Raw genomic sequence first — 27168 nt, forward strand, 5'->3', positions numbered from 1 at the left:
TTCCTGGGTGTCCAGAGATTTAATAATTTCTCTACACCATTCCGCAGCTCTTCACTTGTTCACGGCTTTCCATTAACAGTGGGGAGAAAAGCACCAGTGTTATCTATTATTCAGCAGCCCAGACTGAAAAAAAATCAAGAATTAGTTTCAGCAAAATATACACACTAACACCAGCGGACCTTTACCATTTCTGTAAATGGTAAATTTACAGAATCCACAATCCACAAATTGCAGTCTCAGCAGCCAGACTAAACCTTAGAGAGGGAAACACTAGTGATTGGAAACAGCAAATCTTAGAAATCAAACTGCAGAAGTACAAAACATTAAATTTTATTTAATCAAATTTAAGGCTTGAGAAAAAAAATATACTGAAAGTCACTGAGAAAAGCCATCTCGGAAGAAGAGACAGAACCTCCCCTTCCACTGGCTAAACAACGTTCAAGCTGCATAATAACCCACAGGCAGCAGGGGGAAGGAAGAGGAAAGGATGGAATGGGGAGACAAACACAAGGCAATTCTATGTGTAAGCCAATTGCCACATCGACCTCAATGGACTGGAGGTGCAAGTCTATCCACATGGCACTGTATGAAGGTCACCAAAACTAAAGACCCCTTGGGAAGAAGTATTCAGGTTTTCAGGAGGTGACCGAAGCTCCTTTGGTCACTGCACTTTTTTCCAGTGCTTATATTCATCCTCCTCTTCGCATACAGGGAAACTGTGTCCAAATGCAGGTATATTAATAGAAAGAAAAGGGCAGTTGCACTGTCAAACATACTGACAAATAAATACATTACTTCACAGAAATAAATTGTGCTCATTTCTGAGAAATAAAAGCGATCACACTGAAAAGTTTCCTTCTCTCAGTCCAGTTATTCAAGTCTGATCTCGTATTTGACATCTTCATTAAAAACCTTGTTTCCATTGTAGTGTTTGTGGAGTTGTTCCAAATGCAACCAGTGAAATCTCAACATCAACAATTTATCAAACCTCTTTGAGATCATTGAATTGCTTCTCCTTCAAGGCTTTAGAAGCAGGCTCACACCCAACTGCTTTTGCTGACAGGACTTTTTTAAACCATAACCTAAATCTTCAGCCATGACGCCACTGCAGGTCCTCAAGAGAAGGTGCTAAATATAACTAAGTAGAAAGTGGTAAGAAAGTATTCCCCTTCCAAGTCTGAAATTACATTAGTCATGTGTACCACCAATGGGGGTGCATTTCAAAATGTCTAGGGGTAAACCAGCCTAGAGCCCCAGGGTTTTATAAGTGATACTGAAGAAGCACAAAGAAGTTTATCCACAGTGAAAACAAACCACTCCATGAATTTAAAGATCCTCAAATAGATTGAACTTGCTCTCTTGAATTCAGTTCCAGATAACTGGAGCATCGATACAAAGCTGGTGTTAATATGGCCAAAGCCAGTAAGAACAAACTGAGGAAAGACAACACTTCAATCAAATTCTGTTTTGCACACAAACAGTACTTCAAAAGGAAACCAAGTATTCATTTGTCTTCAGGCAACTTGGCAAGACTTGCAGACACTGGAATCCTGATCCATGACACTTGGCTCTTGTCGGCAGCTAATTTCGGTGCATGAACTCCACAGGTATCTTTGACACCGTGATGATGTTCACCAACTGCTGAAATTACTTCCCAGCATTAGGAGCTTTCTGTGTCAAAACGTGGCAAAGGGAAACGTACTCCCTAGATGCAATTTTCAATGCAATGTCTTACGAATAAAAAGTTACAAATAGAAAGCATCCTTCTCCAATTTTACATACATTAGATTACCACACATAACCTTAACAGAGTAAGCTGGTTGATGAGGTGTTGTAAAGTTTCAAGCACCAGAGTTTAAAGCAAAGGTTGCTGGACACTGCTTTGCTGCTTGCAAAGTAGCAGTAACAGCAGCAAATTTTTGGCTGCTCCTAAGGGACTAGATTCAACAAATAAGTAATACAGACCTCAAATTCAAGGCTCTACAGAAGAAATGCCTCTTGCTCTCCCCTCAGTGATCTACTGCTATTGTTTTCTTGTTGTATTTCAAAGCTAAACAAAACAAAAAAAATTACAGTGCACTTCCAGCGATTTTACTTTCAGGTTTTTCAGATGAGTAATAGCAGACTGTTCTCTGCTACTGTAAGGAAATCAGCCATCCTGAGACAAGCTTCCTTTTCCTGTTGTGTCTTAATCGCTGGCCAGAAAAAGAACTATGAAAGCTGAACTGAAGTACACATGAGAAGTACAGCATTGTCTGTGAAGTGCTTCACAGATTAAAAGCTAGAAGGATGTCTGGACAATCAATACAGACACAAAGATTCATACTGTTGATCAGCTTTTGCCAGTGAAATGTTCGTTAATACATGCATAATAGAAAAAAAGGACATTAGAGAGATATTTAAAAGTTTGGCTTCCTAAAAAAGCCATATACTTTGGAAAGACAAGTACTAAATCCTTCAGGCAGACTACATGTAGTAAAATATTATAAAAATATATACTTTTCTAAAATTTACACTATGTTAGGCACTGTAAATAAACCTGCTCTCCCTGAAAAAATTGGTGTCACTGGAAGCAGTAAACAATGTTAATTATATGGCCCACAGTAAAACTGACAGCTACAGCTATTTCGAGAACTTTTCCAGTCACATACTTTACCTTAAAGTTAAAAATACTATGCCGAAGTCTTTTAGAGAAGACTGGACTCTTACTGAGCTACAGATCCATCTACTGAACCCCCAAGAAGGGAGGATGGGAAGAAGAGAGTTTAGTTTTCTTCTGATAAAAATAAAAAAAATTTGACTTCAGCAGGAGTAGTTCAGTTCGATGCAGAAAATTACTCTGAAGAAATCGTTCTGGTTCACCATATTGTGACTGGCATTTGAACTACGTATGAGAATACAAGCAGAACTGATGATTCAATAGCTTTACAGAAGATTTAAAAATTCAACAACTCTAATCTTTCACTAAATGTGTATTTCCTCATTAAAGAACAGATTTCAGTAGGGATCAATGCTGAATTTAAATGTTCTTCATCAGTCCTGGTATTAGCAGTTTGGACTTGTGAAGATCAATATAGCAGTTGTGAGAGAAACCAGAGGAAAGGCAAAAGCCATCAACAGCTAGCATAGCATGCTTGCTACCTACTGAAACAAGCTGCATTTTGAAATTTCTGCAGACAGCGCTTTTTAAAGATATTACTGATCAATGAAAAGCTAAGCATTTTAAGTGGTTTTTCTTCTATAAATAAAGAATATTTACATTTTTTTCAGACAGGAAACAGCATCGGGGATTCACACCCCCTTGCCTGCAATGCAGATTGCTAACATATAATGCTACAGATAGTCAGATTTTTCCCCTCTTGAGAAAAGGCCTGTGTTTTCAAAACAGCATGGGTTACTCAAACTCTGATGCTGAGCACAAGTTCCTGCTCCCGAGACATCTACGTTATTCCCAGTCAAACAGAAATAGGCCTACTTCTGCACAACTGAAAAACAATTAAAGAACTAGACAATTTGTGACTGGTTTTTTTTCCAATTTCCAATACCATGACTATTATGGTTGCTGGGTATCTTGCCAAAAAATGACTGCATGAGTCTACTGTAGAGATTAAACCAATTTCAAGATTCTGAAGAAATCAGCACGCCTTCTGAAATGATTATGTTTTGAGATTGATGACAGTTGGGAGTGAAAACAGAACAATCTTCATGGTAATCCTTCAAGGAAAGTGTTTACAGCAGTTTCATGTCTCCTTGCTACAATCTTTAAAATTTGTTCCGCCAATGTCTTGGGAAATGCCATTTCTTGCTCAGAGATCAATGCTGGTGCAGAGTTGTCTCATTAGAAAAAAGGTAGACAGGTGTGTGTTTGGAGAATTTTTTGTACCAGCTTCTAACAAAAAGCGTGAGCGGGGTAAAATCCACATAAGGCTTTTAATAACAGGAGTATTTCATGGTCCGTGCATTTCTTCCACCTTGGTGTCCGACCAATAACCGTAAAATATACTTTTTTGCAACACGTTTCTGCTTTTATATTCAGAAGGCATTACCTGCCTTTACAGCTTCAATATCAGAAATCAATGTCCTGGCTAGGAAAATCCCAAAAATCTAAAGAGACAAAAAAACAAACCATTTGTGAGATGAAACACTTGTAATGTACCAGTCTGCAAGATGCTTCTAAAAATTAGAGCCTATTACCATTAGTCATTATTGCAGAATGGGAACCTACTTCTTATGTGTTTCTATCACACTGTACCGATGTCAGTACAACTACTCTTGTGAATAAAGATATGCATTCATAAAGCGTTTGCAGGTTCAGATACCATTTCATAGCCAGGATCATCTGTCAAAGCATGGCTATTACTAAAAAGTAATAAAAGCAGCAGAATCTTGCAGGAAATAAAATGCATGAGAAAAAAGATGCTTTCATGTAACACTTCAGGAGCATTCAAGATAATAAGCTTCTAGATGCCCTAGAGCTGGAAGAAATCTTCTCAGCCAAGTTTACTTGAGTCTTGTAACGCTCACACTTACCTATTGGTAAACTTACAAATCAGACATTTTCATTCATTCCACAACTTTGGGTAATCCAGTCAATTTTCTGATCTTTTTTTTAAAATACATACAGAATGTACTATTACCTGTACTAAAATGAAATTCTTGTCACAAACGGTAGTAGGAAAGTCCCAGATTATTCTGAGACATGTAAATTTGAAATTTTAACGTTCACTCGAGTTCTCGGGGACATCTTCCTTTACAAATTGAAGATGAATTCCTAACTCAGCACATTTCCTTAAACATTCTCAGAAAAACAACAAAAGACTGGGATGAAGTTTTGGAAAAGCCAAAAGATTTGTTTTAGAAGTAGACATAACCTGTCTAACTCTCAAGTCCCACCATGAAATAGTTTAATGCACAAGAAAGACCCAATCTGAAAATACCAGTGACTGGGAAAGTGGTTTCACAGAGACTCAGGACATGAATAAGAACAACATCAAGTTATTGTCAGTTGACACACTGCCAAAAGATTAGACTTCACATCTTGAACATCTTCCTAACTGAAGGTGTTGTCCTCAGGACAGCATCTCTCAAAGCCATGAAGCACTAGCATTAGATGGTGATAAAATATCAAAACCCAAGCAAGAGGGCAGTATTGCCATGGCTGGAAAAAGGTATTTTGCCAGCACTCTATGCTCAACTATTTTCAGTTAAATGGAAAATACGTTCTGTAGTAAAATTTGTTTCCCACTGAAGTGAAGCAGTACCATAGCAAAGAAATTTAGGTAAGTATAAACAACTGCCACAATGAAAGCGGGATCCACCTTGAAAGAAGCAATCTGATATGTCTTACTGAGAATTTTGGTTCTTTTTCTTTGATGTACCAAAGCACCAACAAGGTACTGGAAGAAGTCCCAGCAACTCCTTCATCTGGTTCTGCTAATATCACATTTGCAACCTGTTCACCTGTTTCCCTGCTCTTCCGTTCTCAACTTTTTTTGAGCAGTGTGCTACACATCACTTACAGCCAGCTGAGTGGTAATCTTAGCATGAAGGACAGAATTGTATTTCAGTGATTTCACGTTTGTGCTAGAATGCTGTAGTTCAGATCCAGTGGAGTAGATGACCAGAAGATCTCCCCTCCCTCACAGCATATTGAAATGTAAGAAATATATTATTTTATCACATTATTATATAAAATAGTCATATATTAGCATATTGCTGTATTGATCTATAGCAGTATACATCACAATCATCATATACTATATGTATTATAATTGTATTTTTATAATGACCTTCATTGCTTTGAGGAACATAATTTCGACAGAATTAAATTAGTTGATATCGGATATTTTCACTCTAAGCCCCAATCCCTATATATTTTTTTTTTGCCATGTTATTCTCATACCTAAAAAAAAAAGCACTGTGTCAAAACATTTACTGTACCTCTCTCCATAACTACTCTTACCTTCAGCAGGTCTGTATCTGCAAACTTGAAATTTTTTTCAAAGTAGCGTAACAAAAAACTAACCTGGAGCAGCGAGATAGCTATGAAGACACCTGCAACAATGTAGATATTTCTGGGTAACCACGCTTCAAGAGCAAGGATACATCCTCTGACAAAAATCTGATCGTGCCATTGCCTCTTGCTCTGAAATGTAGAGAGGAAGAATAAGAATATTACTTTTCTGCTCAAGTTTATTATAAGATCAGTCAATCACATGATATAGCTAAACTAATGATTTGTCACTTATGCAGTATGTTTTTAACCAGACTCCAGAAATACATATATGCCCATATTAAATCAGGGAATGTCGGACATAGATGTTAGTATCTTCCAGCAAATCCTGTTACTAGAATACTTTAGAATTAGTAGATAATAGAATTCAGAGTTAGACTATTAGAACTAATAATTGAAATGCACATTTGAAATGCATGTCCTACCCCTTTTTGAAACACACCTTTTCTTTTACCTGTTCCATCACTCGTTTTCTCCACCCTCCCACGGTACAAGTTTACTTTAAACAAAGGAAAATCTCTACCACACTCGACTTGTAGTATGATGTAGCACAGTCGATTGTTTCCCAGAATTTTAAGCTGACATCTCTCTCAGAAATTCCACCATTTTTGTAGTTTTGCCTATACAGGCACAGAACATGACAGACAGCAAGATCCCAGCACCTTACCTTCTTTCTGACATCATAGCCACACTGTGTATTCACAACTTTTTGCTGCAAAGCAAAAAAGATTTAAAATAAATCAATTGAATTCTACTCACTTCTGTTCACAGGAAGTTTTGCTGTCTTTTAGATTCGCAGACAAACAAATCAGGACTGTCGGAGCCAACCATTTTAAGAAGCATTTTTAGTAAAAAATGAGCAAAGCACTAGCAGAACACGAGAGAAGTAACGACAAAGCAGAGGTGTATACTAGCAGGAAAACATCCTCCACCAGAAATGCCAGCTTCTTCTATCGCTTGGCTTTCAACTAGCAAGAAATTTTTAACATAAAGCATAGCAACTGTACTGCCAGCATAGAGATAAGACATCTGCATTTCCAAGATCAGTTTCATGTTAGCTATTTCATATAACACCTAAACACTGAGGTAACAATAAAGGTACCAGGCTGATTAATCTACACCTGCAGTGGAGAAACATGCCTTACAACTCCATCATTTCAAGTGGTATACAACTTGCTATCTCAATCAGTTAAACAAGAAACAGCTGCAAGCTACTTGAGCCCCCTGAGTTGACAGTTCAAAGTCTCACACATAACCCAGCTCCAAGATATACCTAGTCTTGAAGACAAAACACTCCAGTTGCAGATCCCAAGTAGGAAGATCATAAACACCTTCCAGATCACAACCCCACACCACCCAATGACAATATTTATCTCCAAAAATGCAAAGACAGTCCTTTTAAGACATTTTTTGTTTTCTCTGTATGAGACTTATGAAAACGTATCCATTACACAATTATAGCATAGTTTACACAATGCATAGTGAGTTATATTGAAATATTAGAAGTAGAATCTCATATTAAAAAGATTTAACCTTACTTATGTCTCCTTAAATACAGCACCAGCAACAGAAAAAGTTGCAGTGGAATAGTACTGCTCCAAATTAAAGTCGAAAATAATTACCATGGAATCCAAACATGGAATATTTCTCTGACAAAGTCTTTCCCTGGCTGATTTCCAAGGCAATCGAAAGCATTAGTATAACCTACCAACGGCCATCTGCTCCGCACGAGGACTGCTGGACTGACTTTGAGCTGTAACTATTCCCACTAATACTATAATGCATTATACGTTAGTTCCTACCTCCACATTTTGGCTTCCACTGAAAGGGTCAGATTCCTAAAGTTTACTAAACAGATCAAACCAATACGCACCTAAATCTTGCCAAAGCCAGAGAATTGACTCAAATGCTTCAAACTGAGTTTGTGCACGAACACTTTACTAGTTGCTGATAAACAATCAGCAAATGGAGTTACTCCTACTTGTCTGGCAGAGGGGTGGTGTAACATTAATCCTAACTGGGGCAAACACACTGCTTAGACAGTGCTCTCAGGTCCTTACAAGCTAGATAATAGCAGCCAGGGATTCAAGGAAACAACGCATTGGGAATAAAAAAAAATATCAGCCATCAATACTCGCAGACTCAAGCCATACAAAAACAGCTTGAATTCCTGGTGACAATAAGTTTTCAGCTGTATAACAGGTTGCCACGTTTGGACTTTGAAAAGGATGGAACAGAAACATGAAAAGAGTTTGTCTGCGCAAGAGTAATTTTTGATCATTTAGAAGACCTTTTAAAGCCCTAGCCATCACACCGTATTCAGGAACTGCTTCCTTTCATAACTCTCCAACAACATCAAAGCAATACAAAGCCAGGAAACAACTTACGGCAGGATCAGATATACAACAGGAAAAAGGAACGCCGCACTTCTCACGACTTTTGCTTTCACTGCTGCAGTTAAAGTATATGTTGAAGTCCCAGTCATCTGGACCTTGGGCACCACAGCAATGGTTCTGCAACAGATAAACAAACACTTAGCATTTGGGGGTATTTTAGAGACAATTGAACGAACTCTCTGGAATGATATTTGTTTATCATCTTCACTTTCTCTAAGGCTGTGCAATATCAATGGCAACATCAGAGTAAAAAAAAAGAGTAATCAATACTGCGGCTCTATGAAATCAAAGCAATACATTTGGCATACTGCTCCTGGAAATAGGTGTCAGCGTGACAAGCAAAATCATGAAAATTATCACTTTAGATGCAATTGCTAGATGCAATCAGTGTACAACCATAAATGGTGCAACAAAGTAAGTTCATACAAATGCTTTGTACCCCATTATTTCCAAGTCAACCAAAACCAGAAATACTATGAAAAATATTTCTTTAAGTTTGTGACTCCATCCTTAAATCTTCATGAATCAACAAGTTTTCTTCTCCTTGTTTATTGTAAAAAGTGGATCCAAACATTTGTGAATATAATTCCTTTCCTTTAAATGAGGTTTTCATATCTAAATGGATTAACTGGTAAAGTCTCACTAGCTCAAAGGTCAGTCAACTCGACAAGTATTTCACATAAGTTTCTTGACCTGAACAGTGTAATGTAATTACCATACTTGCAGGTTGGGAAAATCCCAACATTTCAAGGAATGTTTAATTCCTGGAACTAATGGAAGCTAGTTTTTTATTAAGTTATGCTTTGCAGTTTACTGGCCTATATATTTAATGGCACAAATCTTTCTCTATAATTTGAGTACTCGAAACGTTATACCATCACACAGATTTTCCTGGTACCTCATGAAATTCCATCCTCTTGGGATATCTCTAGCATCTCTCCTCTGCCCGCTGCCTGTCTTCACAAAACTTGTGTTAACCTAACTGTCTGTGAGACCACCAAGACTTGAAGTCAGTAAATGAATTCAGAAGTTATCAAGTTGTGACAGACACAGATGCGAACAGACAGCAGAATTGTTTACACAGGAAATATAACTAAAAAGAGCTGAACGGAATGGTCAGAACAGAAAAAGCACCAAGAAAAAATTATTTTAAGTCACTCACAGATGCAAACAGACAGCAGAATTGTTTACACAGTTTTCACAGGAAATATAACTAAAGAGAGCTGAACGGAATGGTCAGAATAGAAAAAGCACCAAGAAAAAATTATTTTAAGTCACTAATACATTTACCATGAAGAAAGCAAAAGAGGTGCATTTCTGTCTTTCTAGTCCCTCCTCCCTCACACATCTACGCCTTTGTAAAAAGCCATACAGCCACTAAACATGCTAATCTACCTTAGTAAGGTACAGACTACGAGGTCACTTACAAGCCTGAAAATAATATAATTAGCCAGAGCAGGAGCTGCCTACAAAAAGCTCTCTGGGTCCCAAGGCACACACTGAGAACACAGCAAGTCAGCCTAAAGAGCATGGCTCCTTAGAAGATGGGTTTCAGTGAGGCATTTGAACACACTGCTGCACCTTGTTGTTCAACCCCTGCAGAACTACGCTTGCTAATCCGCATTGCATACTTCCCCTCCTTCCTCAGTACTTTCAGGTATGGATCAACGACAGGCCGATTCAGAGATTCTTCTGGTCTTTCCTTTTTCAGGTTTATTAGCTTGTTAATCTGGCTAGTGAACTCCTTTTAGTAAGCTCAGCCTTTTATTTTCATTGAAAAGTATTTAACTGGAGTTCAACTGTAAATCAGCTTAGCATATTAGCCTGGCTGACTCCACTGAAACTAGATAAACAGAAAGAGCAACAACAGAGCAGACAACACTGAGACAATTACTGGTGTTGGTCATGGCCAGGAGGAGCCCTACCTTACAAAAAGGTGCCCTTAGCACCGAAAGCTAAAGCAAAACAGCACTGAAATCCACCCAGGCAGCCTAGTCAGAGGATGCTTCCGTATCAATGCACACAAGAGTGAATGAACAGGATAGGTGCTGCTGGTAATATACAGCTGACCAAACGTGCTTTGCTATCAAACTGAGCTGTGAGCACAGATTTCTAGACATGATCTTCTAGAAGATGGAAGACAGACAAAACCAACATTCTTTCGTAAGGGGGAAAAAATATATAAAGGAGACAACCATTTTAATAAGGGGGAAAAAAAAATATATAAAGGAGACAACCATTTTACCTCTTCATGAAGTACTCGCATATGTACTTTGTTTCTCTCTATATATGTTTTTTTAACCACACACAAATAGAATCATTAAGGTTGGAAAAGACCTCTAAGATCGAGTCAAACCGTCAACCCAACACCACCATGCCCACTAAACCATGTCCCTAAGCGCCTCATCTACACGTCTTTTAAATACTTCCAGGGATGGTGACTCCACCACTTCCCTGGGCAGCCTGGTCCAATGTTTAACCACTCTTTCAGTAAAGACATTTTTCCTCATGTCCAATCTAAACCTCCCCTGGCGCAACTTGAGGCCATTTCCTCTCATCCTATCGCTTGTTCCTTGGGAGAAGAGACCGACCCCCACCTCTCTCCAGGCTAAACAACCCCAGTTCCCTCAGCCGCTCCTCATAAGACTTGTTCTCCAGACCCTTCACCAGCCTCGTTGCCCTTCTCTGGACACGCTCCAGCACCTCAACGTCCTTCTTGTAGTGAGGGGCCCAAAACTGAACACAGTATTCGAGGCGCGGCCTCACCAGTGCCGAGTACAGGGGGACGATCACTTCCCTACTCCTGCTGGCCACACTATTTCTGATACAGACCAGGATGCCATTGGCCTTCTTGGCCACCTGGGCACACTGACAGCTTATGTTCAGCTGACTGTCAACCAGCATCCCCAGGTCCTTTTCCGACAGGCAGCTTTCCAGCCACTCTTCCCCAGATAAATAAACAAACATTGGAAGAGTCACCCTCACTGGTTGTTTCCTGGGCATGATTACAAAAGCAGCTGACTGAATGAAAGCCACCAGGCTCTTACTAGCATGGGCCTTGTCAACTCCTGGTGTACGTCACTGTCTTCTGGTAATGGAACATTGTAGGACCACAGGAGCGTAGAATTGTTTCAACCTTCCTTGACAACTGCCTGACTAGAGACTAGCCTTCCTCAGTTAACAAAAATCCTCTTTTGCTTCAAGATGAGGTGCATCTCAGAAAACAAAAGGCCCTGTGCTGCATCCCTGTACAAGACTGCAGTGCTTCCTAAAATAAGAGTGTGGACTACCAGTTCCATTGCACAGTTTTTTCGGGATAAAAAGTTTTTTTGTTGCTCACTTCTCACTTAAACTGGGGCAACACTGATCAAAACAGGGGAGCAAGTCAAGATAGTCAAAAGGCAGATGGATGCTTGGCAGAGCTTCCACATTCGCAGTTAGAACAGCACTGTATTTCAGAACAGCTTGCCTCCCTGATGCTTTCAATGCAGAAAGAGCAAAACAGCACATCTGTAACACAGCAGCATTAGCTACAGAATATGATAAATCTGTAACAAAAAGGAAAACTTCCAAATCTACATATGCTCCTAGAACGCATGAAAGAAGTGACAGGATATCAACTTACAATTTTCTGTAGCGAATCAATGAGGTTCTGGAGGTCAATATCGTCTCGGTAGGATTTAATGTTATTCTCAAAGAATTCCTTGACCCTGTCCCTCACCCAGTCCTGGAACAGGAAAGCCAGAACTGCCACTGCCAGCTCCAGCAGGAATATAAACACAATTGCTCCACAGAACTATTAAAAAAAAGAGTCCCAAATTAGAAAATATCCATTGATTTTGAATGCATCCCTACTCCAACTCCACCAGAAACAGACACAGAGAATTAGGTTAAAATTCTCACTCAGTACAGATACCATGAGAACACAGCCTGTTAAATGAGAATACAATGTAAAGAAACCCCCAAAAGGTGGAGTTATCTTTTTGTTTTGGTCACCTGAACTTGACAGTAAAATGAGCACCATACCACAGTCATTGTGCACAACAGTGAAAGTATTAATAAATAAGAATCTGCAAAACACAGGGCTAAAGTAGTCTTGATGTCACTTCTTGGATTGTTTCCAGTTTTGTAATTTTTTGCCCAGCTTAACTGCTTTCAGATCTAAAGCAAAGAAGAAACCTCGGTATAAAAACAACTGTTCAAGAGATTTCACATCAGTCACCAAAGTCCTCAAGTTTTGCCCACCAAACATTTAAAAGAAAATTTTAAGGGATTTTGTTCTCCTAAGCCACTATACCATCTCCTCTCAGTAATTCCTAACTGACTAAATATGTTCCAGAACATCGTATTTTGTGATATTACATACACAATGCTAGATTCTGGTATGCATACTATAACAACATCACTGTATAGCAGAATGATTGAAAAAGGGAAGAAACGTTTTCCAGAAAGGGGAAGAATACACATAGGTTTGAACCTACGCTGCTTTTAATACCATTACTCAGAGGCTCGTCAGGGGAGTAAGTTTACTATATACGTTGTAACAAACCAAATTCTATAAATTAATTATCTGGGTTTGCTACTAGTTCTTCACCCACCATTCCCAGCTTTCACAGGCATAATAATCCACTCACATAATGATGTTACTTACAAACTTCAGAAGGCAGATGTTTTCTCTCAGTGCTCCTACACAACCAGCAAATCCCAAAGTAAACATCACTATTCCCACCACTAAGACAAGCACCACTGGGTCCAGACCATGAAGACCAGTCACCTTCGTCAGATCAGACAATACACCCTGAAAGAGAAAAACAGGATAACAGAAAAAAGTGACCATTATAAGCATGTTTTTCATTTAACATTCCTTCTGGATGTCCATGACTTCCACATGATTCCAAATGAATTGGTTGCAAACCCTTGAGCTTGCCAACAGCAACCCACAAGGAAAAGTCTTGTTGTAAAATGGTTATTGACAATACCGATTTTCTTCACCCTAGCAGAGGAAGTATTAATGCAAAGTTACAGCTATTCTTTTAATAAGTAAATCCAGTGCAGTCAGCTTCTCAGATTACATTCTCCTAGGTCTATTTGCCAAACAAGCTTCCACAAGATGGTGCCAAAAGCTCAATACTATCACTGAATATTCATTTAGTTTCAAGGCAAAAGAATTAATGCTTTATATTGACTTGAAATGCATCAATCAGAAGGGCCCTCCAATTTCAAAGTCTTTAAAAACAAATGAAGAAAATAATTTTTCCAATTCTAATGTTTAGGTGGCAGAAAGGGAGAGACATTCTAACTACAAAGCAGGTTATGGGTGACATTTTAAGGGAGGGGAAAAAAATCTTGTTTTGGTTTTCAAGGGAAGCAGATTTTTCCTCTCAACATTTTAGTTATACCCCTTCTAGTGCTGAATAGTCTTAGGAACGCTCCTCCAAAATCTTGCAAAAATACAGAAGTATACTCTAAATATTCCCCTTTCACCCCAGATGAAATTCTTACACCAAAAGTAGTTATCTATTCCCCAAAACATACCTCCAATTTGCCTAATTTAGCAGCAATATTTTCTTTTGTTAACTTTCCAGAGACACCACTTATCTTGACAATAATCTTACCTATTAAGCCTGTCTGCCTAGATCTTGGGACAGAATTTCTAAGTCTATGTAAATGTAATGCTAACACAGTGAAGCCCTTATCATTTCTAGACTAGGTTTTAAAGAAATTAAGTTTATATACCAGCTACCGTTAAAATTCCATCAAGTATCTTTAACACAAACTTCTCATGTAATGTGTAAGAACAAGATGCAACATGCAGAAGACAGAAGGGACAAACAGCTGAAACTCTTAAAGTTAGAGAACAATTTGTAGGGACATCCAGGCAGCCTTGCAATAGTCTGAGTGTTTATCATACACTCATCAGCAATACATAGAACATTTTAATAAGGAAATACTTTCCCTTTAAAACAGACAAATAACAAAAATCAACACAGTATAATACCCCATAACAAGAAGTTTACTATCTTTTGGTTTTTTCTTTATAAAGTATATTCTCAAGCTAAGTTTAGTATAAGAGAAAGATATCAGAGAGACTCGTAATTCATATAAGCAGTCTAATTCTGTCAAGGGAATGTAAATTCTCATCTTGCTACTCAGGTATTTGTGCTAGAGTTAAGTGCAAAGAATATACATCCTAAGAGAATACCTTGGAAAAATCCGTATCACTTTGTAATTAAATGCTTACTTAACAAAAATAATGACTTCAAAATACAGCATTAGAAGAAAATGTGCACATGGAGAAACTTCATCAGCTGATGAAGACACTGATGAACAGTACTATAGTGATACACAGGAGTTCATCTTCTTTCATAATGTGTTCCACAACAGATCTTGTTAGAGCTGTTAAATTGGCAACAGCAAGACAATAGAGTTGTTTTTACCAAAACTGGTTGAAGGGATGAAAAGAATAAATTAATTGAACTGTAGAATTCAGAATTGCCTTGCAATAGCTGGTGACCAACAGTTAAATAGCCTGGTGGTCACAGTTTATAGATTTCCCAGCATTCAGAAAGTCTTGGGAAGCAAAGACTTTTCTAGTTAGTGTCACCAGTGACATATTTCCATTCTTACAAACTGTAAGACCTCACAGCTAACTATCAAACTTGGTCTACTGGGTTAATTATGAGAGTCCCATCTAATCAAACCTTCGCTCAGACCCCACAATCAAGGAAGACACGCCAAGATTAGCTAGGCTAATTCAGTGTCTTTATAGAAACAATACACTATGAAACCAAATACTATGTGACCAGGATGTTGAAACTTTGACAACTATTTGCAGCCACCTCCTTCCCACACCCAAACTCAAGCTTTTTTTCAGACAATCTCACTTGCTCAAGCAACATCTTCTGGAAGAAAACTTCCTCTGATCAAAGCATGTTATGAAGAAAAGTTGGCAGGAACTGAGCTGTATTATTCACCCTCAGATGTTGCTGGTTCACAACAGTTTCTTCATGTTCACAATTGATGTTTACAACATTCTCTTTTGAAAAGAAGGCTGTGGGGTTTTTTTTACCTAACAAAAGATGTTAAGTGAAAAATCCTGAAGGAAGGAAGTAAACAAGAGAATTAATTCAGGGGACTACCCCATTCCACCTTACTCATCTCTCTAAGGATGCTTCTGCCTGTGCCATCTTCAGGATGGTAAGAGCTCTTTGAAGCACAGGCTGCCCTTTACAACAGCACCTGGATTTCCTACAGGTGTACAGAAATGAAGTCTGATACCTGAAGTCAGTGCCAAAAAATCCAAGAATAAAACTCAGCCTTTAAGTCTTCCCTTTCAGTCACTTAGAACAGTGAATTAAGAGTTCAACTGTACATGCTTAATTTGTCTTCCACTTTCTTTTGAAGTTTGTAAGCATTATGCCACCATCTCAACTGAAGCGTGTTGGCAACAGAGGGATTGTCTTTAAAAAAAAAAATCTCTAATACAGCCCATTAACAAATGCCAAACCAGTTATTGTTTTGAGATATGATAGTATGGAAACTACAAAATACATCTGACGAGGACAGAGTTGATTTCTTATAATGAAGTTCCATAAACTGGATGTTGATTGTCACAATATCACACTGCCACTGATGATAACACAAGTTCATGCACATACTTTTAGGCAGTTTACATACCTCTGTGTACAAACACAAACAAAGATCAGCAGACTAAAGAATAAGTACACTTAATCATAGAATAAATTAAGGTTGGAAAAGACCTGCCTGACACAGGGGAGTCCAAAACTGGACATGGTACTCCAGATGCAGCCTCAAGTGTGATGAATATTGTTGGAAGGAGCTCCTCCCTCAACCACTGGCCACACTGGTGCCAATATAGGCCAGTATGCTGTTGGCCTTGACATGAGGGCACACCTGATATTCAACTTACTGATCAACAGGAGCTCAAGGTTTTTTTTCCTTACAAAGCTGCTTTCTAGGCAGTCAACCCCCAGCCCATGCTGATGCATGGGGTTACTCCATCTCAGGCACAAGATTTTGCACTTGCCTTTTTTTTTTTTTTAATAAACTTTCATAAGGTTCCTGTCAACCCATTTCTCCATGCTTTTGAAGTCCCTCTAAATAACGGTCTTGCTTTGAAGAAGGCTGACTACTCCCTCTCCATTTGGTATTAACCGTGAACTTGCTGGAATGAAGTTGGGCTGACTAGCCTCTAGTTTCCCAGCTCTTCCTTTGTGTCCTTCTTGAAATGGTTTTACCAATAGAAAACTTTTCCTGATGAGAGGGCTCAGTGTTATTCACCTTACTTCTACTAACAGTTTATTATAATTCACTTTCTCTTAGTGATTTTTGCAATATCTCTTGGGTGACAGATATTAAAATCTATCCAGTTTTTATTGTGTAGACTTTTAAAATTTTATGCAATTTAACTTTTACGTGACTGTTCAGAATAACAAAACCCAGTTATAAGACCGTAAGGATAGGCCAATTAGATACACCAGTTAAAGAGATTGGATTTGACTCAAACAGGTAACGCAAATCAGGATAGGTAACATTTTTACATACAGTTTTTTCAACATTTCTCACAAACCAGCATTCTCACTTCGATAAATTATCAGCTAGAAGAGATGCACAGGATTTATATCCAGAAAAAAAAAAAACTGCTGAGGAATCAATCTGAAGTGTAGTCCTAGTGGAAAAAGAAAAAGACAAGCAGAAACAGAGAAGTCAAAAGGACCCAATGTACTTCATGTTGCACTAAGAGACAGGATGTTCAAAACTCTTCCACCACCTGTAGTTTATCTTTGGGTTTACCACTGCAGCACAGCTTCTGGAGTGTTTTTCTCTTACTTCCCATCTATTGTTCACAGAGATGTTTATCTAAACAGACAGATCCATACAGGCACTATGGCTGAAGAATGGCACTAGTATGAAGGACTGTCCACATAGCACAGAACAACAGACATGAAAAACAATGTACAGATTTCATGAGCCATTCAGAAGTTCAAAACCACAGGAAAAGCTTTGATGCACTTATTTGCAAGATAGGACAGAGAGCAGAAATAGTTCAGGCAAGATTTAAGAAATAAAGACAGAAAGAGTCTGTCTTTGCCTTTTAGTAACTTCAGTGTACCATAAGGTCCATTTGACAAATGGAGGTAGTTGCGAGCTAGTCATTTCCAACCACACAGATCCTATGTGCTTCTTTACAGAACAGAAGATAATGTCTGAACATGAGAGAATACAAATTCAAGACAAGGTTAACATCCTCCCCAATGGGTTGGAAAGAAAATCCTTTTGTAACAACAGAATAGGAGGTAAATGCATTTGTGTGTGGAGATAGGCTGCTTGCTATGTATCAATGATATCACTAATCTAGTTGTGAGAATGTGTGCATGCACATTGGGAGCTGGGAGAAGGAGAATAAATACCTCAGCATTAAGATCATCATAAAACTCTCACTTCCAAGAAGTGGAGGAATCCCAGAACCTCTCTGTATGTGGGTAGCTGGTACGTATAAGCACTCTGATTAAGGAAATGTTACACTACGATGGTAATTGAAGTATTCCTACTCAGCAGCACAACTGAACAGTGAGGGCACCTGCCCTCCACTGTTAATTAAGATGCAGATCAGTAAATCTGCTAGTAATTGTCACTTTTTCCTACTGCTTGCAGTCATATTAAAGCCATGCTTTCACATTCATAACAAGGGGGTGGACCAGTCATTTCCACACCTATACCGTCTCTTCTCTTGTAACAGGAGAACTCTGTAGGTACACATCCGCACAGACTTCCTCTGATTGAGAAAGTTATTCAGCTGAAAGAAACCTTTGCCAAAAATGAGTGTCATTCAGCTAGATCGTGTTCCCCAATTTTGTTCCTCTACACGGAGACACAATCACTTAAGCAACTCCACGGGGAGTAAAGTGGAAGACAACAGGTGGCCTGAAGATTGGAATACTACAGAAAGATGGTCCCAAAGACACGTGGTTTGGGTTTTTGTTTGGTTTGGGTTTTTTGTTTGTTTTTTTTTTAAATATAAAAAGAGATATCTTTTACATTCCTCCCAAATGCTTCTTGTTTTTAGGAAAAAGAGGTGGGTAGATAAGTGTATTTTAGAAAACATGCTTTCAAAAGAGAACCAGTTCATAAAGACTATTCATGAAGATTAAATTCTCCCTAGCATCCTGCTCTTACAAGTTTACAAAAAACATTTAAACATCAAGGGCCACAGCTTAACACCTGATCAGGGACAAGAATGAAACTCCTACTAAACTCAGTTTAGATCATTTGAACATGGTCCTGAGCTCAGATGCTACATTTAACCTTTGCTGCTTCCCGAGGAAGTAGTTTTACAGGGGGAGAAGGCAGCAGAGGGCAGCCACCAAACAAAGACAGACCAGCCATTTCTACCCTTACCTTTTCACTCCATGCCCACAGACCAGCCGCAAGGAAGGCCACCCCAGCTAGCTAAAACAAAAAGAAAAAAGTGAATTAGATATACTAATCAACACATTCTCAAACACTTAGCCAGCAGCACTGTTGCTCCAGTAAAACAAATATTGTCTGTAATCTCAGACAATAGAATGGGACATTCCTCCCCATGAGTCAACCTCTTGCAAAAAGGATTTAGAGCGCTTTTATTCCATAGCATTCTTGCGTTTTATAAACTACTTTTTTAAAAGTATTTCAATTTGATTATTCATTACTCAGGAAGCACACAGTACTACATGAACAATTCCACACAGTAGCATGCAAGTGGGAGTTATCCTTGTTCCATTGACTTCCTCTAAACCTTTTGCCTGCACACTAATGAAGATTTCAGAGTATTTAATGCATTTTGAAGTTATTCCCTATTTAGTCACTTTATAGTACCACCCCCAGACAGCAGCCATGCTTAATTCTTCATAACTTCTCAGTGTCAAGGCTCATTATATTAGCCTCTTCTCTAACTAGGTAACAGTTTGTCTTCTGAATCCTTACCTTGTTTAAGCCCTTTTGAATTAAGCTGGAGTAATGGTCCATCCACTTACTTCAATAAGCAACAAATCTAATCGACAACGTACAAACCCTTCACCAATTCATGTTTGTATAATAAATTTTTCTGAATTATGTTCATCCAAACGAAGCAAGAGATCTTTGTTCTAGTCTTCTGTTCCCTTTCTCCATTCTCAGGCAGTTTGTCTTTAATATCCAATTCCCATAATCAAACTAAAATGACCTCTCTACGAACTGAGGGCAGCTCACTCTCATTACCTAAAATGGCATTCCACCCTGCTATGTCCATGTAACCATAAAAGACATTGAGGTGCTGGAGTGGTTCCAAAGAAGGGCAACAAAGCTGGTGAAAGGTCTAGAGCACCCTAGAGGGAACTGGGGTTGTTTAGCCTGGAGAAAAGGAGGCTGAGGGAAGACCTTATTGTGCTCTACAACCACCTGAAAGGAGGTTGTAGCAAGGTGGGGGTCGGTCTCTTCTCCCAAGTAACAAGCAATAGGACAAGAGGAAACGGCCTCAAGTTGCACCAGGGGAGGATTAGATCTGGATATTAGGAAAAATTTCTTTACCGTAAGGGTTGTCAAGCATTGGAGCAGGCTGCCCAAGGAAGTGGTTGAGTCACCATCCCTGGAGATACTCAAAAGACATGTAGACATGGTGCTTAGGGACATGGTTTAGTGGTGGACTTGGCAGTGTTAGGTTTACGGTTGGACTCGATGATCTTAAAGGGCTTTTCCAACCTAAATGATTCTATATAAAGGACTGAGGTTGGTCCCACCCCCCAAGCCTTACACACATTGACAAGTAAATCCCAACAAATGAAAAAAACGCTTTGAAAAAGGGGCCCTTTCCTCTAGGAAATGCAGCACCTTCCATGAACGAAACGGGCATTACAGGCAATGGGACCCTTTTACAGTCACACAAGAAAATATATGTGTAGATTTTAAGTACGGCTGGGTTCACTGCCTGCTGACCCTAAACTGCACTCAGGGCAAATGAAGTTGTTCTGGGTTTACTCTGCTGGGGGGAGTGGGGGAAAGAAAAGCCAAAAAGGGCTGTAAGTGTAATTCATGTCATTCTGTAAAAATTACTCAAATTATGTTAGACACTTCTGTCTAGGCATGAAGTATTATATGCCATATTTTAGGGCTTAAGCACACAGATTAATCAACCAAATCCACTACTAATCCATGGAAAGAGTTACAACTGGGCAAAGCAGTGCTAAATAAGTTAAATTTCCAGATGTTGTTTAATAAGCAACAGCACAATGACTACTCATCTCAGACCCTGAATAAGCCAAGTTCATTTAAAGTGATGATTTGGATCAAAGCACTACTTTAAAAATACTATTAAAAAACACATGGATATAAACAGAATATTGACTCAGATTACCCCTAAATCTTATGGTTTAAATCTGCTATGAGGCAGACCAGGGAACTGATCCAGCCTGAACTGAAAGAGAAGTTTTAACCTTCATCAGCTCACTGAACTAACCCGGCCACGTAAATGGGAGAACAGGCAGCTGAGAAGTTGCAATGCTAACTGAGTGTTCTCAGGGTGAGAGTGAGCAAGCCAGCTATTTCAGAAGAGAGGCATTTTGAAATTCGCCTTTCACCATAATCTGGATGACGTGTAAGCAAGAACAAACTGGACTTCCCAACTCACTTCTATGCCATAGAGTCATTTAAGCCATATACTGCATGGAAGGTTAGATGGAAACATACACAAAGCAGCTCAGCTGCACCCCTTCGAACAGGAAACTAAAACCAGTAACCAGCATTCGGTCATTTCCTGCTTTAGAACTGAAAAATCCACATTATTAACATATTGCATCAAGCTGTAAGCTCTGCTCAAGAGACGTACAATACTGACACCGACTCAAAGACACTGTGCACAAGACCACTTAGTTTAAGCATCCCAACCACACTTTGAATTCCTTTGACTATGCTATTAGAATCACCCTAGTAACTGTGAAAACAGGTCCAATTTGTTTCTCAAATCTAGGTTGCAGCAAAAAGTAATCTTGCAAGACAACCCTTGCACACAAACTGATTTTGGGTCAGCGAGCCTCAAGGTCCAATTAGAAGCAATGGGAATGCATTCCTATCGCACTCAGTTTTTGTAAGCACAAAATGTTACTCTTACAGAGAACACTTTTTCCACCCCCATGGACAATCCTATTTTACATTGTAGCTCCACCCATGCGGGAGCAATCAGCAGCCTACAGCCCTTCCTTCCTACCCTTGTCTCTTCCCAGACTTTTCCTCTCAGGGTCAGGAAACCACCTGGTGGTGGATTCTTTCCTCTTCCTGGCACAGCCTTACTGTTTTAGATGTTCCTGAAAAACAACATACAGTGCAAAAGCCAAGAAAATCTTATGCTAGCCTGGGTCTTCTCTTACTTTTCAAAAATGAGCTCAGAATTCTTTTCCAGAGCTTAATAGAAATTTTGCCCTTCACCATGACGTTGAGGGCAAAAATGCCACATCTCCTATAGCATGAGTGAAAAGTTGGGGTTTTTTTCCCCTCCAAAAACCCTTAAGAGCCACACACAAAGCTACAGAGCATTAGAAGATAAATCAAGGTGACAGCAGCTAAAAGCTATTTTACCTTCTCCTCTCAATTCACCTGAGAGGCAGTGAGCTCACATGCAACCTAAAAGGCTTTGGCAGAGCACACATGCAATCGTTCACTGAAATAGCCATGTCCTGGCTGAGGTGCAATTCTTGGCCTACCCCAAAAAATCTTTCAACTGGAGACAAAGAAGCAATCACCAGAGACAGGTGATTGAGGCACCTCCTTTTATTCCCTGGGCCTTCCCAAGTGCAGGCTGGAAGGCATAGAAGAGTCCTGCACCCCAAGACAGGACACCCCTGCACTCCCCCTGAGGTCAGTTGTCCACCCCCTGCCTCCTCCCTCCACTGGGGCTTTCACAGAAAGACTCACTCAATTGCACAATGACTCAGAACAGAAAGGTGCCAGAACCAAGCTCTTCACCTTGTATTACTGCAGTCTTTTAATTTCATTATGACAAATGAAGCTATTTGGAAAAAAAAAAACAACAACTTTAAAACTCAACAGGAGGTCCAGCCTTGCTGTAATAGGGTAATTTCACTTAAACTTCTTATCACTCCCTGCAGGGCTATCTTAATGGTTGCAATACTGCCTCATCACTACTCATTAAAACAAGGGTACTTGGAGAAGTTAAACCTTATTAGCATGCTTAAAAAGCAAGATGAAAATAAAGTAATTCCACATTAAAATCATGCCTAGAAAGACAGAGCCTTCTTATGACCTCCATTCCCTTTCTTACAAGGGAAAGCCAAGCACAAAGAATAGAGAAGTGATTTTGCAAGCCAGTCATACACAACTAACTCAAAGCCAGCAGAACTGAACCTTCTATTGCCAAGTTGCCCACCTGAAAAAAAAACTTCCAAAGAATGAAGATTTACAGATTTCTAATGATTAAACTGTCAGCTTGACATTATTAAAATAGTCATATTTGTCCTCTTTGAGTTCAAGATTTTGTTCCACCCCAATTTATGTGAACTGTATTTGAAACATGACACAAACTGAAGAAAAGTAACCACCCACTAAAAAGTTTAAATATTCTGTAAACCACTCACTAAGTCACCATATGCTTTAACTTTAAAGTTTATACGGTCACTGATAGTAGCTCTAGAGCTACAACAGGGAAGTCAACATGCATCTTTAGTAAGCGTGACAGAAGAACAAATGCAACTTTTTATTTACATGCAAATTACCTGGCTTGTGAATAAACTGTGTCGTGAGCTGAGACTTGGGTGAGCTACCATCATGCCTCCAGTAACAGCTTAAAGGGGGAAAAGGCTGTCTGGACACCTATCTAAATACTATCCCTCACACCCATTATATAGTGGCCACCCTTCCTAACACACTCACTCACAAAACAAGCTCCCACAAGCACCTGTCCTGCAAGCCAAGGAAAGTGAATCAAGACTAACATTCCCTCCTTAAATGCTGCTTTTTCCAGTCATGGTTACATTTCCCTTCTGATTTTGTAGTCCTTCAGTTCTTTTAAAGCACGCAGAAAATTTACTTTGTTCTACACACGATGGATTTGTCTAACTAAAAAGACTGTTAGACTAGTCATCCCAGCCAGCCGGATGTCACAGGCTCCTGAATCACTGTGTCAGCTAAATGATTCATGCATTGCCTATAGGACTGTCTACCCTCCCACTCAACATTTACATAGCTTGTTCTACAACTAAAGGTGCCGCGCTCTTATCAAAAGAGCTGTAGTTACACGTAATTTACTAGGTCAGCCTGATGATAACTTCTCAGCAGAAGCCTCAGACCATTCATTGAGCAAGCTACCAAGACTACTAGTACCTGTTCAGAAAACCAATTCCTCCAGCCAACAGATCAGCTGAAACACACAAGCTGTATTTCAAATTCCCCTCAATTTTTCTGCATCTCTTCTTTAAAAATGATTCTTTAAGGAAAAGAAAAAAATCCTTGGATCTTCACCATTAATTTCAAGAGAATACAGTAAAAAAAGAAATTTGAAAAAAGTGAAATGTAATGACATGAGGAAATAAAAAAAGAAAATAGAAAAAGATAAAATTAATTCCTGTGAAAAAGTAGAGGCAAATTCTTGATAGTCTTCCCAGTAAAGACAAAAAAATTCAGTTTTTCAAAGGTTGTTTACCCATCAAAAACAGTAACAGACCCCACTTCATGAGACACTCACTAGAAAAAAAGCAGATGTCTAGAACAATCCTAATATATTCATGAACAAAAGAGTCTGCCAATTTCTCACATATCCCCCACACTATCTGCTGAAGAGCATCCACCCAGTTACAAAGTGATTTCTCTGAAAACCAGCTTGATGGATATTACTTCTCATTGCACCACACTCCACTACAGGTACATGGAAGTTGTGCTACACAGATGAAGAAAAATAACTACAGAGCTGGCGGCCTTTGGGCACATACTTTTTGATACGAGGCCAATCCTCAATTGCTAGGGGGAGAAAATCATCACTAAAGAGCATTTGCACTATGGCAATATTATAGCCAATCAACCCTTACTGGAAAAAAGTTTCTACACAAGCCACACACAGCTTTTCTGTCCTGTTATCCACACAAGGATGAACTCCCCTGTGGCTTAATGCTACAGTATCATGTTAAAACATTGCACTAGTAAACAAGAGGTGGCGACAGTAGCAAAAAGTTCTGTGGTTTTCAACAGCAATAGCCAGACACTGTAGTCTCAGTATTACCTGGCCTTCTAACGTTTTTATTAGGCTGAAAACAGCAGAAAATTGATGAGTAAGAAGCTCACAAGACTCCCAGCTCTTCTCTTTGAGAACCCTATGGATCTTGCTTTCAACAGAAGATTGGGCCAGATGACCTCCAGAAGTTCCATCAAACCTAGATTTTTCTATGATTCTAAACTAATTCAGAGTTTTGTCCATCATACATGCAGCTTTCAGAAAAGCTTATTTTCTACCGTAAATACTGCCAAAGCAGCCAAAATGTGCAGAAATGCCAACCTAGTTTACCAGAAGTTTATGTGGGTTAATCAAGCAAAATACCAAGTCATTATTGACAAGTACGAACAAGATTCTGCAGCCTGCAATTTATTATTGCACTATTACACTAACCCCCTTTTTTTTACTGAAGTTAAATACAGATTTGGGTAATAATTCTGCATATCTTAAATTTTAGGTAGTAAAAAGTTGACATGGTTTAAGGAATCGCAGAAAACAAGAAGAATTAATATAGTCTTCTCTAGCATGTCTACTGACCTCAGGCAAGTCAGGATCAGGAGAATCAATTTTTACTCTTAAAACAAGTTGCTTCAACCACATACGGTACTTTCATTCTTACTATCTGATCCGTTCAGCTTTGAAAAAATCTAAACATCTTTAGAAGCGGCTATCCATACTACGAAATATTTCAACTCTGAATCAGAACATTAATCAAAGCTGCTAGCACCAGGCAAGTCACTGTATCTGCACTTCCCCATGACTGCCCAGGCCTTTCCATGACTGCAGTTTCCACGACTTCAGGAGCGAACTCCTAACATTGACCTGCAAGTTTTGAAATGAATTATCAAGTTTATCTGAACTGCATCCTTACCTTCACCTCCCCCTCACAGATATGTTAACTACTTCTAATGCAACACTATGCACTAACCTTTGAATCACCACCTTTTCCAAGGCAGTTAGGTGCTTCAGTGATCTTGATGATCACACACATCTAACACCACACACCTGGTTTTGCACCATTTTCGCATTCACAATTCTAAACAAACATTACAGGCAGGCTAGTCCCTAGCTAAGTATTTCAAGACAGTATCAGACAATTTTGCTGCCCACAGAGCATGACATTTAAGATCTTGACTATGTTGTAATGCCAGCTGTTGACACATCTCTGGAGCAGTTCCTTTCTTCTCTTCTGCATAGCGTATTTACAGCTACACCACCCCAACACAGAGATCAAAGATGATCTGAAAGGAGATATTAGAAGAGACTTAACAGGGAAGCAACTTAACATACCACTTAAGTGCCCTTAAGAAAGGTAGCTTTAACCTTTGCCCAAACACAACCAGCATTTAATGGCCTCCATCATTCAAAAGACAAAGGCCTTGTCAGCAACAGTAGAGGCTATACTATTTTCTTTTGACAAATCCTTTAAGCAGATCTTTCCTTTCTCCATTAAAAAAAAAAAAGAAAACCAGTTTTATCTGCTTCACTCCTTTATCTTCATTCAGAAGGTAAGATAGGAGGAAGGGGCAAGGAAGGGAAAGATTGTGAGGAATCGTTATCCGTATAATTTTCAATAATAGTTACTTTCTCACATGGGATAGGCTTCTTCAATTCCAAAATACCCAAGACATACCATACATCAGCTTCCTCCTTTCAAGTAAATATTTCAGCCTGTCCTCTTGAAGAAATACGCAGGAAGTTAATAAGACTAAGGTATGCCTAAACTATTTCAGTCTCTACATTTTGTACTCACCCAGAAGACAATGTTGTAGCTGAAGAGCAGGTATTTGTACCAACAGCTGACTTCTGCATTAGAATATCGGTAATAGTGCATCTTCTATAGCACAGCGTCTGCACAGAAGAGAAAGGATGAGAAGAGTTAGGCAGTGAAAGATTTTAAGAATAAAGGATTTTTTTCCAGATCTCTTTTGCTCTGTTGAGAAAGGGACTATAGTAACCTGTACCGTATGCCATTCAGCAGTATGTTCAAAGTCAGCTCAGAAACTTCTGCTGACCCTAAACTCCCTCTAAGTATTTGTTGCTCAATAATCCTATCTTCTTTAAGCACCCTTATGTGGTAACAGGGAGGGACACCCAAAAAGGAAACTAGCTATACAGTTAGCCTAGGAAGATTTGCATCACCAAGTTGACATTCATCCGCTTTCTCACTCCTTCAAAACCATTTTACTTACACAGATGGCTGCCTGGTCTTATGCAAAAGTCTAAACACACACCCTGTGGATTGCACATCCAACAACCCAGCTAGCAAGAAGTTAGAAGTGGTTACCTGGAAAACCTCAGTGTATACAGATTGCTAAATACAATTGGCAGTTGTACTCTGTCTTTTCCATACTTTAATGTTTCTTTAGCAAATCAGTACCCCATAAGAGGTTTTATTCTCAAGCACAGAAGCCCCACCGTTAAACAGCTGATCTGCTCTGCAGAGTTCAGTTTTCTTGCTTCCTTACATACACTAGAGATAAGGTTCAACTGCAACTGTTGCTCAAATA

The 27168-nt window shown here is 39.1% G+C and overlaps 1 protein-coding gene across 1 annotated transcript; it reads right to left on the minus strand.

The window, feature by feature from the left end:
* Positions 1–322: 322 nt before the first annotated feature.
* On the minus strand, positions 323–26504 carry TSPAN14 (tetraspanin 14). The gene is made up of 8 exons (XM_009278811.2): positions 26412–26504; positions 18829–18879; positions 13061–13207; positions 12035–12205; positions 8401–8526; positions 6681–6725; positions 6026–6145; positions 323–4104 (listed from the first exon to the last, which is right to left on the minus strand). The coding sequence occupies exons 1-8, from the start codon at positions 26490–26492 to the stop codon at positions 4033–4035; spliced, it is 813 nt and encodes a 270-aa protein (XP_009277086.1). The 5' UTR covers positions 26493–26504; the 3' UTR covers positions 323–4032.
* Positions 26505–27168: the final 664 nt, after the last annotated feature.

The sequence above is a fragment of the Aptenodytes forsteri genome, unplaced genomic scaffold (assembly GCF_000699145.1).
Source record: "Aptenodytes forsteri isolate BGI_AS27 unplaced genomic scaffold, ASM69914v1 Scaffold226, whole genome shotgun sequence".
Taxonomy (NCBI): domain Eukaryota; kingdom Metazoa; phylum Chordata; class Aves; order Sphenisciformes; family Spheniscidae; genus Aptenodytes; species Aptenodytes forsteri.

What these genes read in the sequence shown, in the direction of transcription:
- TSPAN14 (XM_009278811.2), bottom strand. Translation starts at nt 26,492, where the DNA reads ATGCACTATTACCGATATTCTAATGCAGAAGTCAGCTGTTGGTACAAA. An exon ending in ACATCTGCCTTCTGAAGTTT is followed by an intron (nt 12,206 to 13,060) that starts GTAAGTAACATC and finishes TTTTTTTAATAG; the next exon opens with TTCTGTGGAGCAATTGTGTT. An exon ending in GCTATGATGTCAGAAAGAAG is followed by an intron (nt 6,146 to 6,680) that starts GTAAGGTGCTGG and finishes TCTACATTTCAG; the next exon opens with AGCAAGAGGCAATGGCACGA.